The sequence below is a fragment of the Poecilia reticulata genome, linkage group LG3 (genome assembly GCF_000633615.1).
Source record: "Poecilia reticulata strain Guanapo linkage group LG3, Guppy_female_1.0+MT, whole genome shotgun sequence".
Taxonomy (NCBI): domain Eukaryota; kingdom Metazoa; phylum Chordata; class Actinopteri; order Cyprinodontiformes; family Poeciliidae; genus Poecilia; species Poecilia reticulata.
The window spans coordinates 17,087,266-17,101,342 of record NC_024333.1 but is presented as its reverse complement, the minus strand read 5'-3'; the positions used below and the strand labels follow the sequence as shown (position 1 = coordinate 17,101,342).

The window sequence follows — 14,077 nt, the reverse complement described above, 5'->3', positions numbered from 1 at the left end:
TCTTTGAAGTCCAGAGCATAGAATAACAAATGTATATGAACCACCAGCCAAACGTCAATACATGGAAATGCCACAATTCTCAGAGGAGGGTCTTGGGCAATTTTTTTTTCTTCTTTTTTTTTTTTTGCAGAAGGAGGGAATAACATCCCAACTTATTGCAAAATAAGCAGTACAGAAGATATGATTGGTCTTCTAGGAGCCAGGGCCAGCAGGCTCTGTGGCCCCCCCACCCCCCCAAATCCTGGAGGAGAGATGGGAGCAGAGAAGATGCAGCTGCTGAGGGAGGTGCATCCTTTCTCTCAGGTGTTTTCAAAGCCTCACCCCGACGTGAAGTAGCAAGAATAATTACTCTCCAATTAAGGATAAAGACATCACTTGGGAGGGAGCCGTAACACAAAAGGCTTTCTGAGCAGAGCAGGGCGAGGGCATTACATCGGTTAAAAGAAGTACATCACATCCGATCCGTAAACGCGGGAGGGGGATTCATAAGGAATGCAAAGTGATAAATATTTGTGCTGAAAGCTGCAATATTCTGCAACAGCGGCACGTGTACTCCCTCTGTTTAAGAACACATTCCATATTATTTTCCTTTTGAACCTGAAAGTTCAATATTTCTCAGAGCTTCCTTTTACAATTGCAATGTGGAGAGATAGTTCATGATTTAAAGATATGAATTCTGTGCTTCAAGAATCCAGAGTTATTAGCATCTACCTTCTCAGTTGAAAATACATGGAATTAAAAATGCCTTTTGAGATGGAGAACGCTTTGAACTTAAGAAACATTTCAAGAAGCCCCTCTCTCTTTTTTGTATTGAAAGTTCACCTCCTTTGAGCATGCCATAGTTTGGTTCTCCTTCTTTTTTCAAATAATAGAATGAAGTTTAATGGGTCAAGGCAATCAATGTGAAAGTTCAAAGAGAATCTCGGAGCTGAGCTGTGAAGAGTGCGCAGTTTGTACTTACTCTTTGTACATGATTTGAATAAAAATATAGTTGATAAACAGCATTAATGAAACATAATGAGGGGAAAAATCACTTCTTTAGGTGGAAAGTTAAGATTCAAGTTGAACTTATAGGTTTGGGGGTATGAGCAAATGAATGCTGGGAGACGGTTATAGTGATGGTCTTTCCAGGCATCACGTCCTGACAAAAATCCCCCTTGGAATTACAGATTATCTAAGATTACATGTTAGTGATATTTATTCATTTTTACACTTACCCCTACTTCCTTATACGCAGCATTTTCCACAATGTTTGGCTTCCATAGCAAAAGGTGGTTGAGTAAAAAGCATTAAAATAAGTTGTTTTTGAAGACAAGGATAGCCAAGGAAGCCACTCTTTACAGCAGCTCTCCTACTGTGATATTTTATCTTCCCTAAAACCATCCTGCTCGTCGTGTATGGTAGTAAGACAAACCTGGATAAGTGCCCAACCTTGTTTTTCAGAGTTCCATTGTTTCAAATTGTAGTTTTAAACATGTCTGTAGATATTGTGAAATTAAAAGAGCAAATATAGGATTTACAGGTTGTATTTGGAGAGAAACCTGTTGGAAGTCCAAGTGTCTTGTTCATTTGGAAATTGTAGCTCCTTGAAAAACCGTAACAAATAAACAGTCTGTCATACTGTAACAATTTTCAAACATGCCTTCTTCTACTACTGTTGTAAAATGTCTATTGAAATAAAGTGCTTGTAAGACTTTTTTACCTTAACTTTTCATAAAAAGTACAGGAAATATCAAGTATATCAGGAACCACTGGGAAGTTTTCTTGTTATTCTCACTTGGTGGCTTACAGCAAGCGGGATTATGAGAAATGAATTTTTTAAAATTATTTCATGCATGTTTGAGAAATCCTTAAATCTCCTGTGGCAGCCATTTGGGGGTGCCTAAATGCTTGGACCCCTCTTCCTTGCCTTTCTTACTGAGCTCCTTCAGACTAGTGGCAGCAGTAATTGGCAAACAACGGAACTCTGAGTTTGGTGACCTTATCATATGAACTACATCTCAGGCCAACACTCCTAATGGCTGTAAATGGCATAATGGAGGCACATCGTTGTGATAACATACAGAAAGAGTGTCGGAAAGAGCAGGGGCTTCTTAAAGAGACAGTGGCCAATTTCAAGGCATCAAATCACTGTATATGTCAAATGTTTCATATATGCAGCATTTGAAATTAACATGTTTCCAGACATCTTTAGGGGCATAATATACACATAAATAGCATAAGTATTAAACAATATCATGCTTATGAGGTTTTTTTCTAAGATTTAGCTCCATTTCTACACGTCCAAGAGTCAGAACAAGTTTGTTCCAAATTTAAGGAAACAACTTGCCCCCCCCAAAAAACAAAAAAAACTGGTCACCACCAGATCTGAATTGTGAGCTGCACGCTGGTACAGCTCATTGAACTGTTTGCCTTGCATGAAAAATGTCATGGGTCTTGTATTACGATTGAGAAGATCAAAGTTTCTTATTCTTTTTTTGCCAATACTCACATAAGCTTGTAAGATATCTCCATTCACTACAAATGTCTCATTCAAATAAATGTGGACAATTGTCAAAAACGGAATATAATGAATCAGATGCTGTGTTAAGATCTTTAATATTCACACCTTTATAAATCTCACTCGTTCAATCTTCCCACAAAAAAATACATTAAAGGTTTTCATCCTGACATAAGCAAAAATAAGCCTAAGGAAGACTGGCAGTGCTACCTGTACTGTACACACAGAAAGAAGATCTCATATAGCTTGGTGTAAGAATATTAATGACAGAAAAATACTATTTTTATTATGCATTTCGACAGGTTTTCTTTTAAACGTTCTCTAGCTGGTCAAAAATTTTTTGGATTCAATGACCAGAGAGAGAGAAATATAATTGTAAGAGGATGAAACAATGTACAACAGAAAAAGAGCAATACATTGTAGAAAATACTCATTATTTATGAGTTTAACATATCTTATACACTTTCATAGTTAATAAGCACATCAGCTCTCGTAGCTTCAGCCTGATTCCAGAAAACACTTTCAACAGCAAGAAACACACTAGAAGAGTGAGTCCTGAGTAAGCCTCACTGTACCATTGTGTTTTTTTGTTTGTTTTTTTCCCATTGCTGCATTTAAAGGTGTCCAAAATAAAAGAATGTCCTCTCTTCTTGGAGAAGTCAGCCATTTGTTTGTGAAGTAGCACCTCAGTGTCCAGATATCGCTTGAGCTGAGAAGCAACAAGAAAAACAAAGTTAGTAAATGCCAGAAACGATTTTATTGTTAGACACAATAAAATACTTGCGACTCAATGGTTTTATAACTTTTCAATAGGGTTTTAGCTCAGCAAATTATCAGAAATTCATCAAGATAAGCTGACACATAAAGCAAAATCTTCAATATTCACTCTGTAAAGAGTAACTTGACAAAGAATCCCCTCTGATGGTTTTTAAAGGTAAATCCAATTGAGATGGATGCCCTCTGCAGGAATTTTGTGTTGAATAACCCTTGAATAAATCAACACAACCTCCATGTGTTGGCATCTCTGGAAAAAAAATTAGCTAAACAATTGAAAATAACTTCTAGTCTTTTATTAAAACTCCATTATCTCACTCATAAGGAGAAATCTGCGTGGTGGAAAGACTGCCCCGTTTCTCCACTGTCACAATTTTTAAAACTTTTTATTATTCCTCAGACTAGACACACAGGAAGATTTAGACGAGTAGTTATTTTCCGGTAGTCATTTTCTGTCTTTCTTGTACGGCATGTTCTCTTGTCTTTCCCATTTTAAAGACTGCCTACTTCTATAGAAAGGAACAAGGCAATTGTGTGTTACTATTGATGAAAATACAAATAAAACAGCAAAGTTTCATTTTACAGAAATTATGTGCTATTAAGTGTACTGAATTTCAACGAATATACTCAAAACCCCAAGTTTTTCAAAATTTTTCATAAGAACATTATGCTGTAGCAAAAAAAAAAAAAAAAAAAAAGAATTTATTTTAAGGTTTGAGGTGTTAATAAACATGGAAGGTGCTGAAGATTTCATGCACAGGGGTTTGGGTTTTAGGAAATGGACACATAACTGTGAAATTTTATTGCAACACTTACAATCCAAACAAACAAAAAATAAAAAAAACAAGCTTTATGGCAGTGGGTTGAAATAGAATAAAACAATTTCTTTTAAAGTTTGAAAAACAACACATTTGAAATAAAACATTTGAAAAAGAGTTAAAGAAAATTAAACTACTTTAAACATAAAGGTAGAAAAAGAAGCAGCGCATCACAACTGTCACACACAAATAAACATAAACTAAGATGTTCTTTTCTTTTAAGAGATGCCCATCTCATTTTCATCCAAAAAGTGAACTTCATGGTTAAATCTGAATCATTTTGGGCTTCATTGTAAAATACGTCATCTGATCCTCAGTATTGAAAGGTATAATATCTTCAACCAGGTGAAAACTGTATAGTATTGTATTGACTTAATATGCATTAATCAATTTATCAATAATTGTATGCAAATTTCAAAGAATCACATATTTAATTTGACATTTCTTTATTAAGAAAATATTACTAATCCTATTATAAAATTATTAAAAAGAAGAAAAAATACTTGTTTTATGTCTGAAAAATGTTTTTTTTTACGTTGAATGTGATAAGACAAGCTGTCTTTGTTCATTTACAGTAACAACAGTGTGAAGAGATTTTTTTTTTCTGACTTATTGCTGCCGTGTTACAGATGGGGAGCTAATTGGTGCTGAGGAATGCAGCTGTGCTGAAGAGTGAACTGTCAAAGTGCTAAATCAAAAGGTGTCTCCTTTTGTTAATTACACACAATGCTACAAGCAGGCATGTTCTTCTGAGGCCTTTTCTCCCATCAACCACCCATAAATATTTTGGCAGCAGTACAAAAAGAAAGAAAAGAACAATTTACACACAATTATCACAGTGGGACGGGCAGACTGCCTGCAGATGTTTGTTTTGATTATAATGGGAGCAGAGGCAGGGCTTCCCCAACCCCAACAAGACGTGCTTCCTCCAATCACAACACAGCGGCATTGAAGCTTTTCAGTCTCAGACAACCAGTGATTCCTCCAGAATGTTAGAGCAGCTTTAAACATGCAATTAGGGTCTTACTTTGTTTTTGTTTTGTTTTTTTCACGTTAGACAAAAGTGTAGTGAATCCCGTTGTTTAGAGGAGAGGGAGGCGCCACGGATACAGTAGGAAGAGGAGGAGGCGGAGGAGGAGGAGGAGGCAGCGGAGGAGGAAGGGGCGGGGGAGGAGGGGTGGGCAAGTTAACCTGTGGTGGAACTACAAGGAGGACAAAAGGAGAAGAGAGAGAAAACATCACTAGTGGTTAGTCAGCTGAGTTAGTCAATAACCTGAGGGATGCATTGCACTTAAAAGCACAAAAGGTTTTCTGAAAGGAAACACGGCTGTCAAAGTTTTTCGTCTCTGTCAAATATAAGGACACTTTATATAAATGTTGCCTGGAGTGCATATAAAAGTGTACACAACATTGTTAAAATTGCATTTTTTTAATGTAATAAAAGACATCAACATATGTAATTCCGCAACATTATTCACATTTAATGCATTTTATGTTCTGTATAATTAATAACCTGAAAAAAAAGTTAGACGAACAAATATTAAAATTAAAAAAATTAAAAAAATTCTCAAATGTCTTGGTTGAATAACTGTGCAAGTCCTTAACCTAACATTTTGTTGAAGCATATTTTTATTTAATCTCAGCATTCGCTTCTTTTATTGTGAGATGAACTTCAGATGTCCTAGCAGGATTTTCTTAACTTTTGCTCGTTTACATCACATATCTTGAGTCATAGTTGTGGAGGTTGAAGAGATCAAAATGATCTCACTGAACAAGGGATCAGTCAGGAGAAGGGTAAAACAAATATACAACGTCATGCAATAAAGCCAGTTTGCATCATTCAATTCAAACATTACGAAATATTTCAGTAACTTTTGCAAGGCAGACTAGGTGGACTGAATGGAAGGCTTCTTCAATAAAGTACTAGATTAGGATGCACACCCTCATGCAAAAACTTTAATAATGCTTTTTCATTTTTTACATTTCCCTCCTAAACAACTTGGATGGTTTTAAATTGACTTTTGCAGAACAAAGGCCAAGTTAAATAAATGTTGTAAAAAGTTTTACAGTGTTTCCAAAAAATATGACATGTAATCATGTGTTTGTTATGTACTTTGATACATGAATATGAACTGTGTTTGATTAATTCCATCCATTATATGAACAAGTTTAACATTACAGGGTCGCGAGGGCGGCTGCTCGCCATTTTATCGCAGTTTGATAAAAGCTTGTATAAATGAAAGATATTACTTTCACTGAGTTGTTGCTATGTTTTCATTTTACATCTGAGAGATAAATGATTATTCCATCTCTGATGGATCCATTTGTATTATTCATAGTTAATATACTCACATTTCCCAACAATTAATTATGTTAATTTAAAAATAGCTTAAAACATACAACTGCAAATTATAGGTTATAGAAAAAGTATATGATAGGACAAGAGCAATGTTTTAATTAAAACAAGAATGTCTGGATTTTAGGATCATGACTGCTGACTCCTGTTTACGCTTAGAAAATGTGTTTGAGTTTCCTTTGATGAAAAGTCTTATAAAATCTTTTTTAAAAGAAGTAAATAGATAAATAGGTCTTTGTGTTTCGTTGGTCAACTTGACTTCATTTTTAGAACATTTTGGCAAATGTTTTTTATTTATATATATTTATAACATTTATAACATGTCGTTCAATGCTTGGTTATCTCTCGTTTTAATATTCTTATTAAATATGTTTTATTTCTGTATGAATTTTCTTATTTTGGTGTAATACAAATAACACCAAAATAAGAGAAAAAGACTCTTATTTTAGTGTCTGTTTAATCTTTAGTTTAATTTTGTGTTTTGTTTCAGTTTCCCATGTATTCACTTAGTCATTTTCCCTCAGCTCCTGAGTTCAGATTGTCTCCCCGCCGCACTGAACTCTGTTTGTTGCTTTCACCTCGTTCTCATGTCACCGATCTCACATCAACCTCTATATTACATGCATCTATATCACATGTATATAGATACATGTGATTTCTACCTTCTGCTATTCTATTACTACTTTATTTCATGTTCTGCTGAGAATGCATGCCTTTACTGCTAAAACCATTTTATTTAATACGACACCATTTAGAAGCAGATTTCGTAATTTCAGCGTGTCATGCACAATGAAAACAAAAGATTTCATTTAATTTCTCTCAGATTAAATCTTGAACGAGACTCATTTCATAGCAATTGTCTGCAGCATCAATTGTACAGCAATAAATCAATGCAAAGAGTGCTAGCTTAACACTCCTGACAAGTTATCATATAGAGGAAATAGATTTTTTTGGGGGCTATTTATGCATCAACAGCTTGAGCAATCCAAAACACCTTTGTCATATCTCCTGTATATAATTGCAGTGATGAATATTGCTGCTTTTATGGCAGAGGAACTGAAATCTGCCATGCATGCTGCTGTGAAAAAGACTCTTCTTTAAATTCATGAGTTTGAAAGTGCACCAACAGACCTCACTTTAACACCAAAGGCAGAGAAAGTCATTGATTCAGTCTGCACTGACAAGATGCCACCGGTTATATTCTCTGGCATTTCTCTATGCTGGAAATAATGTTATAATTGTTGACTTTGCTTCACTGTGCATATTAAGCTTCCACACACGCTGACAGCTTGAGTGTTACCGCGTGTGACAGATATATGCGTGCGTTTTCGTGTCTGTGTGCGTGCGCGCGCGCGCGGGCGAGCGTGTTGCCGGCAAGGCAGACAGACTGACAATCTGCTGCAGCGAGAGTGAAAATTAACTCGCCTGTCTGCTGAAGAGTATGAAAGAGATGAGATGTGAGTGTAGCGTCTTTTATGCAGGTTCAGAGCTGCGTTCAAAGCGGCGGCAGTGGCATGCAGATGGAGAGCAGAGTTTGACTGGGCCCATTGATCAGCACACAAAATGGCCTCATCAAGCGATTCCTCCCCTGTCTAAAAGATCCTACACAGATTGCAATTAGAGACTATCTGCACTCGTAATAAGAAATAATATTCACTTATTAAGAAATGAACAGCCTTATTGCTTGACTCTGCACCTTACGCCCCTCTCATCAATCCAGCTTTCTTGAAAGGCTGCTTCCCTCCCTTGATTCCTTTTACTCCCCCCCGCCCCACAGTTTGATGCCAGGATAAATTTTGCTCAAACTGTCAGCATTGCTGTTCTTTATCAATCTGAAATCCACGCTAATTATTTCTGTAAATGTTTATGTGTTGTAATTTTTTACAGCGCAAAGATTTACGACCGACACCTACTCGCAGGCTTCCAGGGGCCAGATAATAATTCAGATTCATACAAGTGACCAACCTGCCACAAGTTTGCTCTTCAGGGAAGCCTCCGAGGCCAGAGCGTAGGACATGGTGATGATCCTCTCCTGCTCCTGCAGAGCAGAGTCGAGCGCCACCTGACCCACCTCGGGTTTCTCCACAGACACTCCTGGGGTTATGTTTTGCACGCTGTCCATAAAAGAGATGGACACGATAATGGTGTGGTTAGAAATGCTTAGACGCAGAATGAGAAGAAGAAAAAAAAAACATTGATTGAAAGGTTTATTTAGGTGATGGGTGAGATTTTGCTTGTGTTGTTCATTCAACTGGAGAGTTTTAATGCTCTTGATCCTTTTCTAGGACATCATTTTATACAACAGTGAATGTTAAGAAAACGTGTTAATGAATTTCAGAGACCACTAGATAATTACCAAACTGAGTCAAACGTGTAATGAGCTGGAAATTCCCATAACCCAAATCATTTGTCCCTCTGAAAACCCAAATTGGGAAATGTTAAAACAACATGGGGTTCTGACTCTAAGACACACAGTGAATTAAGTTATCGCTTAATGCTAAACTTCCTTTAATCTGTCACCTCTTCAAACTCGATGTTTGGAAAACATCTTAAAAACCCTAAGGCAACATCATTATGATCATCATTAGCTAAACTTAAAACAGAATTTCAGCAGAATCTAGCTAGAAAGCAGCTTGGGTACCTTGACTTTGCCAAAATGCTTTTGATACGCTCCACCTTCCGATGACGTTCTTCCACTTCTTGAGGACTGAGTGGATCCTCAGGCTCTGAATCCACATAGCGCTCTGGGATCAACACTTTCTGAGGCTTGCACAACTAAAAGATAGAGGCCGAGATAAAGTTCTTACAAATTAGTAAGAAGTAAAAATTAGAATAGAGTAGAGCAATCTTTTATTTATTCCTAAAGGGAACATTTCTTCTGTATCAAGCAGCAAGGAGACAGTCAAATAACAGCAATGCTCACACCTTAAAAACAATAGAAACAAAATAAAAAGTATAAGTTATGTTATCTGGGATAGTAAAAAGAACTAATTAGATAATTGAATGTGTGAAAAAACATGTGTAAGATGAGTTTGTTTCTGATTTTAATTACTACCTCCAGATTATCAAATCAAATGCTCTGCCACTGTCATTTCTGCTTCTGTTCTCCCAAGCATCAAACTCCATGAATCTAACTGAAACACAGAACTGTGAAAAAGTAGATTTTATTTTATTATTTTATTTTTTTTTGCTTTTCTGTCACACTTTTTTGTTTCAGATCAGCAAACAATTTTAAATATTAGACAACTATGAACTAAATAAATACAAAATACAAAGAGCAAATTATGCTAACTTACCAAGTAAAAAGTTAAAATGTAATCCAAAGCAACCTGGATTAACGTGGAAATGTGACAGTCCCCTAAGCCTTTTAGCTGGTTGGCCACCCTTGGCAATAGCTGCATTAACTGAGTCGTCTTTTCTTTTACATTGCTGTGAAAGAGTTTAGTAAGAAAAGGAAGAAAATATGAACTATTTGCTATGTTGCTATTTAGCAATAAAAATAGCTTTATTTAACCTTCTATTAAGCTCATGTTCTAAATGACAGTGACTTTAGGTCAAGTCAAAGATTATTTCTAAGATTCAAAACAGAATTTATAATTTAAATTTCTATTTAAGCTGAATGTCCTAAGGTGATTTGGGTCATGCGGTATTTTTTCCACTTCACGTTCACAGTATTTATTTTCTGTTTAAAGTCCCGTCTTTTTAATTTGTTTTCATAGGTCAGAAAAGGCCACGTCACCTCTTTGCTTAGGTCCAGGTCATACTCCAGCGGCTCCAGGTCGACCTCATGCGTGGGAGGGGTTGTGGCCGTGGAGTGGAATGTCAGCCATTCGTCAGACTGCGAGCGGGGTCTCTCTTTATGCTCAGGGGGTCTTTCCTCCCCCTGGACACTCCTAACTGCCTGAGCCTCCTCCCCCTGAACGGCCCTCTCCAGTAACTGCAGGTCAAACTCCTGCTCCCTCTTCCACTGGACAGAAGAGACAGAACGTGAAAAACAAATCACCGGGAGCCGTCTTCGGGTCGCATTGACTAAAAGTGAAAATGACTCGGCTCACTTGGCTTTACTAGAGCAGACATCAGATGTTTATAGTCCTTACTTGATCTTAAAAGCTGATGAGATTTTTATTTTTTTTTCTTTCTTTGGATGCAGTCAGAAATGAAAAACACAAGACGCGTGCATAGATGTACGCATGCATACATGAAAGTGAGAGATTTCAAAACACACTGCACTATGAAACTCATTGACAGTGATATAAGGTGAGAAGCAAAATCCTACAGAAATAAACAGGAAATAACACTAACAAAAGATTGAAAGCTGCACAATGTAATTTTTAAAAAAATGTTTTTTGGGGGGTTTTTTTTTACAATATTTGTTAAAGCTGTCACCATGTTGTGACAGGATGGCATGAGACAGATAATCTGTGAAAAAAAATCAAGCTCCCCCACCTCCTCCCAGTGCTACAATGGCTGTCTGCAGAAATGCACCAAAAACAACCACTCAGACCCAGAATTAAGGTCTTACCGCTGCCAATCAAGCTCCTGTATGTGCTGCTCAATGTGCTAATGGCAGAGAAATAACTTGCCATTAAAAGAAAACTGTTTATTCACCTTCATCGATGACCATGCTAACTAGCCTGAGCATGTATGGCTCTATATATTGTGGTAAACTACCTATAGCATAGGAGAGAGCAAGGGGGGTGGGTGGAGGTGAGCAGTATATGAGAGTGATTGACAGCGCTAAACAACCCTGATTGGTTGTTTCAGCCTGAATTGTGTATTTCTGCAGTTAGTACTGGGAGCACTGGTAGAAGGCAGAGGTGCTCTATTTTTTCTCACAGATTATTTGTCTTATATTGCACTGTCCACACATATGATAATACTGATTTAAAAAATATTTTTCATAAAAGTTACATACTGCAGCTTCAAACAAGACAACTTTGTGTGGTCATGAAAAAAAAATTAAAAATCACTGCTTAAAAGAAAACGTGGCAATGAAAAATATTTAGAAAATGCTGTTTATTTTTTCTTTTTTTAACAACATTCACAATTGAAAGAGAAAGGTTTTTGTCCAGTTACCAGATAAGACAGTTAAGCTACTTTTTGATATCAAACTGATTGACATCACCATTTGTTCCAAAAAGACTGAGAAACAGGACAATACTAAGTCAGGATTCACAACTTCACACGCCCTCTTTTCATCTAGAAACAAAAAGAAAGAAAGCTATGCGGAAGTTGAGAAAAGTGAGCTTAATGTGTGTTGAGGCATTAGTTAACATTCTGGTCAGTGGTTAAGTGGCTACTTTCATTCTCTTTCCATGCACACACACAACAGACAAACACACACACACACAAAACCACACCAATGGAGCGCGTGGATGCAATAGCAGTTAATTAATGAACAGCAGGCTCTATTATCTAAATGAGAAGAGCGATGACTAATGAGCTGATGATATCCAGTACATCAACACTGTAATGGGTTGAAAACACAAAGCACTCAGGATTGAATCCAAGTGACAAAATCAGTCAAGAACAAGAAGAACGGATGGATAGCGATGACTGGATGGCACTAAGTGTTTTTATTGAAGATAATTAGTATTATTTGTTTTAAATAATTCAGTTAATCATATTTAACAGTTTTTAAATATTATCTAGGCACAGTATAAAATATAACCATTTAGTACGTATCGACATTGCTATGCAAAAGCATGAACACCCCTTATTATTATTTTTGCCACACTACAATTACACATGTTCATGTTTCTGTAAGAGAATGCATGATTGTGTCGTGCCAGGAAAATGCTGCAGGAGTTTCATTTTACAATCAGGAATTTAGAAATGTCAGTGTGTAAATGTATATAGTCCCATATACTTTTATGGTCCTAATGCACTTTGAGGAAAACCAATTGGCTACAGATTAAAACCCTATGAATTTTTTATCTAAACATAAATATGGCTGTTCTGTGAAGGCCTTCGAGGTTCGTCACAGAGCGATAGCGAACAAACGGCGTCGTGAGAATCAAGGAGCGCATCCCAGACTGCTTGAACATCTAACCAAACAATTTGACTTCTTAATCCAAAAAAGGAAAATGTACGACACAACTGCAAATCGACAAAGATATGATCATTTAACTCAAATGACAGGATGGATAAGGATGACGTTAAACAGAGAAACAATCGAAAGACCCGTGATAACTCTGAAAGAGCTAGAGATCTACAGCTCAGGTGGGAGAAATATGTTGACAGGACAACTGTTAGTGCTGCTCTCCACACACATGGTATTTATAGACGAGCTTGCAAAAAGAAAGTCATTGCTGAATGAAAGCCATAAGAAATACTGTTTAGTAAAAATTTGCCACAAGCCACATAGTGCTCACAGCAAACACGTAGAAGAAAGTTTTCTGATCAATTTAAAACAATAATTAACTTTTCTGCGCCCACGCTCAGAACACAGAGTGGTAGAAAATGAAGCAATACAAATCACTCTTAGAACATCATTCCTATGATGAAACATGTTAGCGACAGCATCATAATGCGGGGATTTCTTTTTCTTCAGCAGGGACAGCAAAGCTGGTCAGAGTTGCTGAGGTGATGGATGGAGCTGAACAGATAATGATGCTGGAACAAAACAAGACTTAAAGCTGCAGCGAAGGTAGAATCAGAGCTCCGAGGAAACGGTTCAGATCAAAGCATATCGATCTGTAGACCAAAAGCGAAAAATAGTTCTACACATGACTGACTTAGGGGGCCTAAATACAAATGCACGTCACACTTTTCAGATCTTTAATTTTCCTTGAAAGCTATGCGTTCTTCCTCTACCGCAAAGATATTATGAACCAATTTCTGTACAAATACACAAAAGTGCAAGGGGTACGATTACTTTTGCAAGGCATTGTTCATCTCTGTATAAACCTTATAACAAAAGGAGATAATCCAAAAGGAGATAATCCATGTAATCTAAGTTTTTTTCAGTGTGTATGACCTACTGTGTAGTACTAGAGTTGGCTTTCTTAAATGTTGATATTGTTAAGTCAGGGAAAACAGAGTCATAGCCAAATTATAGGCTGCTGTTATTTTGTCTGCAGTCAAAAACAATCAGTGACTGAAAACAACACACATTGAACAAACACATACACAGTTAAACAGTGAACAAAACACAAATCACTAACTTATTGGTTTAACATTCAACTTATGTCTGGAAAAAAAGGAAAACTATCTGCTCCGAGTGAAGGCATGCATTACTGTCGATCCCCACTCTCCGTTAGGTTGGCGTCATGCATGAGAGAGTGTGAGTGGTAACGTTCTAGTAACATACTGATCCAAAGTCTGCCGAGAGCGGGCGCGACGAAGAAGAACCACGCGACGTCGGAGATGCATGTCGGTCTCCGTGACTCAGGGTGCGTTTGCGCTGGCGGACAAGGGCCTTCTGGTGCCTCTTCATCCTCTCTAGCTGCTCATCGGCACTCATCTTCCCCCTCTGCTGATGCTGCACCTTGTCCCCCGAGTACAGGCGCTCCAAGGCACTTTTTGGTTTCTCCTGAGATGAGTAGGAGGAAATGAAGTTGAAAAGAAGAATGAAAGATGCAGCAGACAGCAAAAAAAAATAAAAAAATAAAATAAAATATATATATA

At 37.1% G+C, this 14,077-nt stretch overlaps 1 protein-coding gene across 10 annotated transcripts in view; it reads right to left on the bottom strand.

Annotated features, from left to right (window-relative positions):
- Nucleotides 1-2,579: 2,579 nt before the first annotated feature.
- The window catches only part of plekha7b (pleckstrin homology domain containing, family A member 7b), a 78,831-nt gene continuing 67,333 nt past the window's right edge, over nucleotides 2,580-14,077 (bottom strand). For 9 of the 10 annotated variants that reach the window (XM_017304083.1, XM_017304081.1, XM_017304082.1 and 6 more), the window contains 6 exons: nucleotides 13,761-13,982; nucleotides 10,188-10,415; nucleotides 9,090-9,223; nucleotides 8,414-8,562; nucleotides 5,120-5,294; nucleotides 2,580-3,209 (listed from right to left, as the gene is read on the bottom strand). In XM_017304083.1, the coding sequence (XP_017159572.1) occupies nucleotides 5,146-5,294; nucleotides 8,414-8,562; nucleotides 9,090-9,223; nucleotides 10,188-10,415; nucleotides 13,761-13,982 (882 nt within the window). In that variant the 3' untranslated portion in view covers nucleotides 2,580-3,209; nucleotides 5,120-5,145. The remainder of the gene's footprint in view (nucleotides 3,210-5,119; nucleotides 5,295-8,413; nucleotides 8,563-9,089; nucleotides 9,224-10,187; nucleotides 10,416-13,760; nucleotides 13,983-14,077) is intronic. The other variant, XM_017304085.1, reaches the window with a different exon arrangement.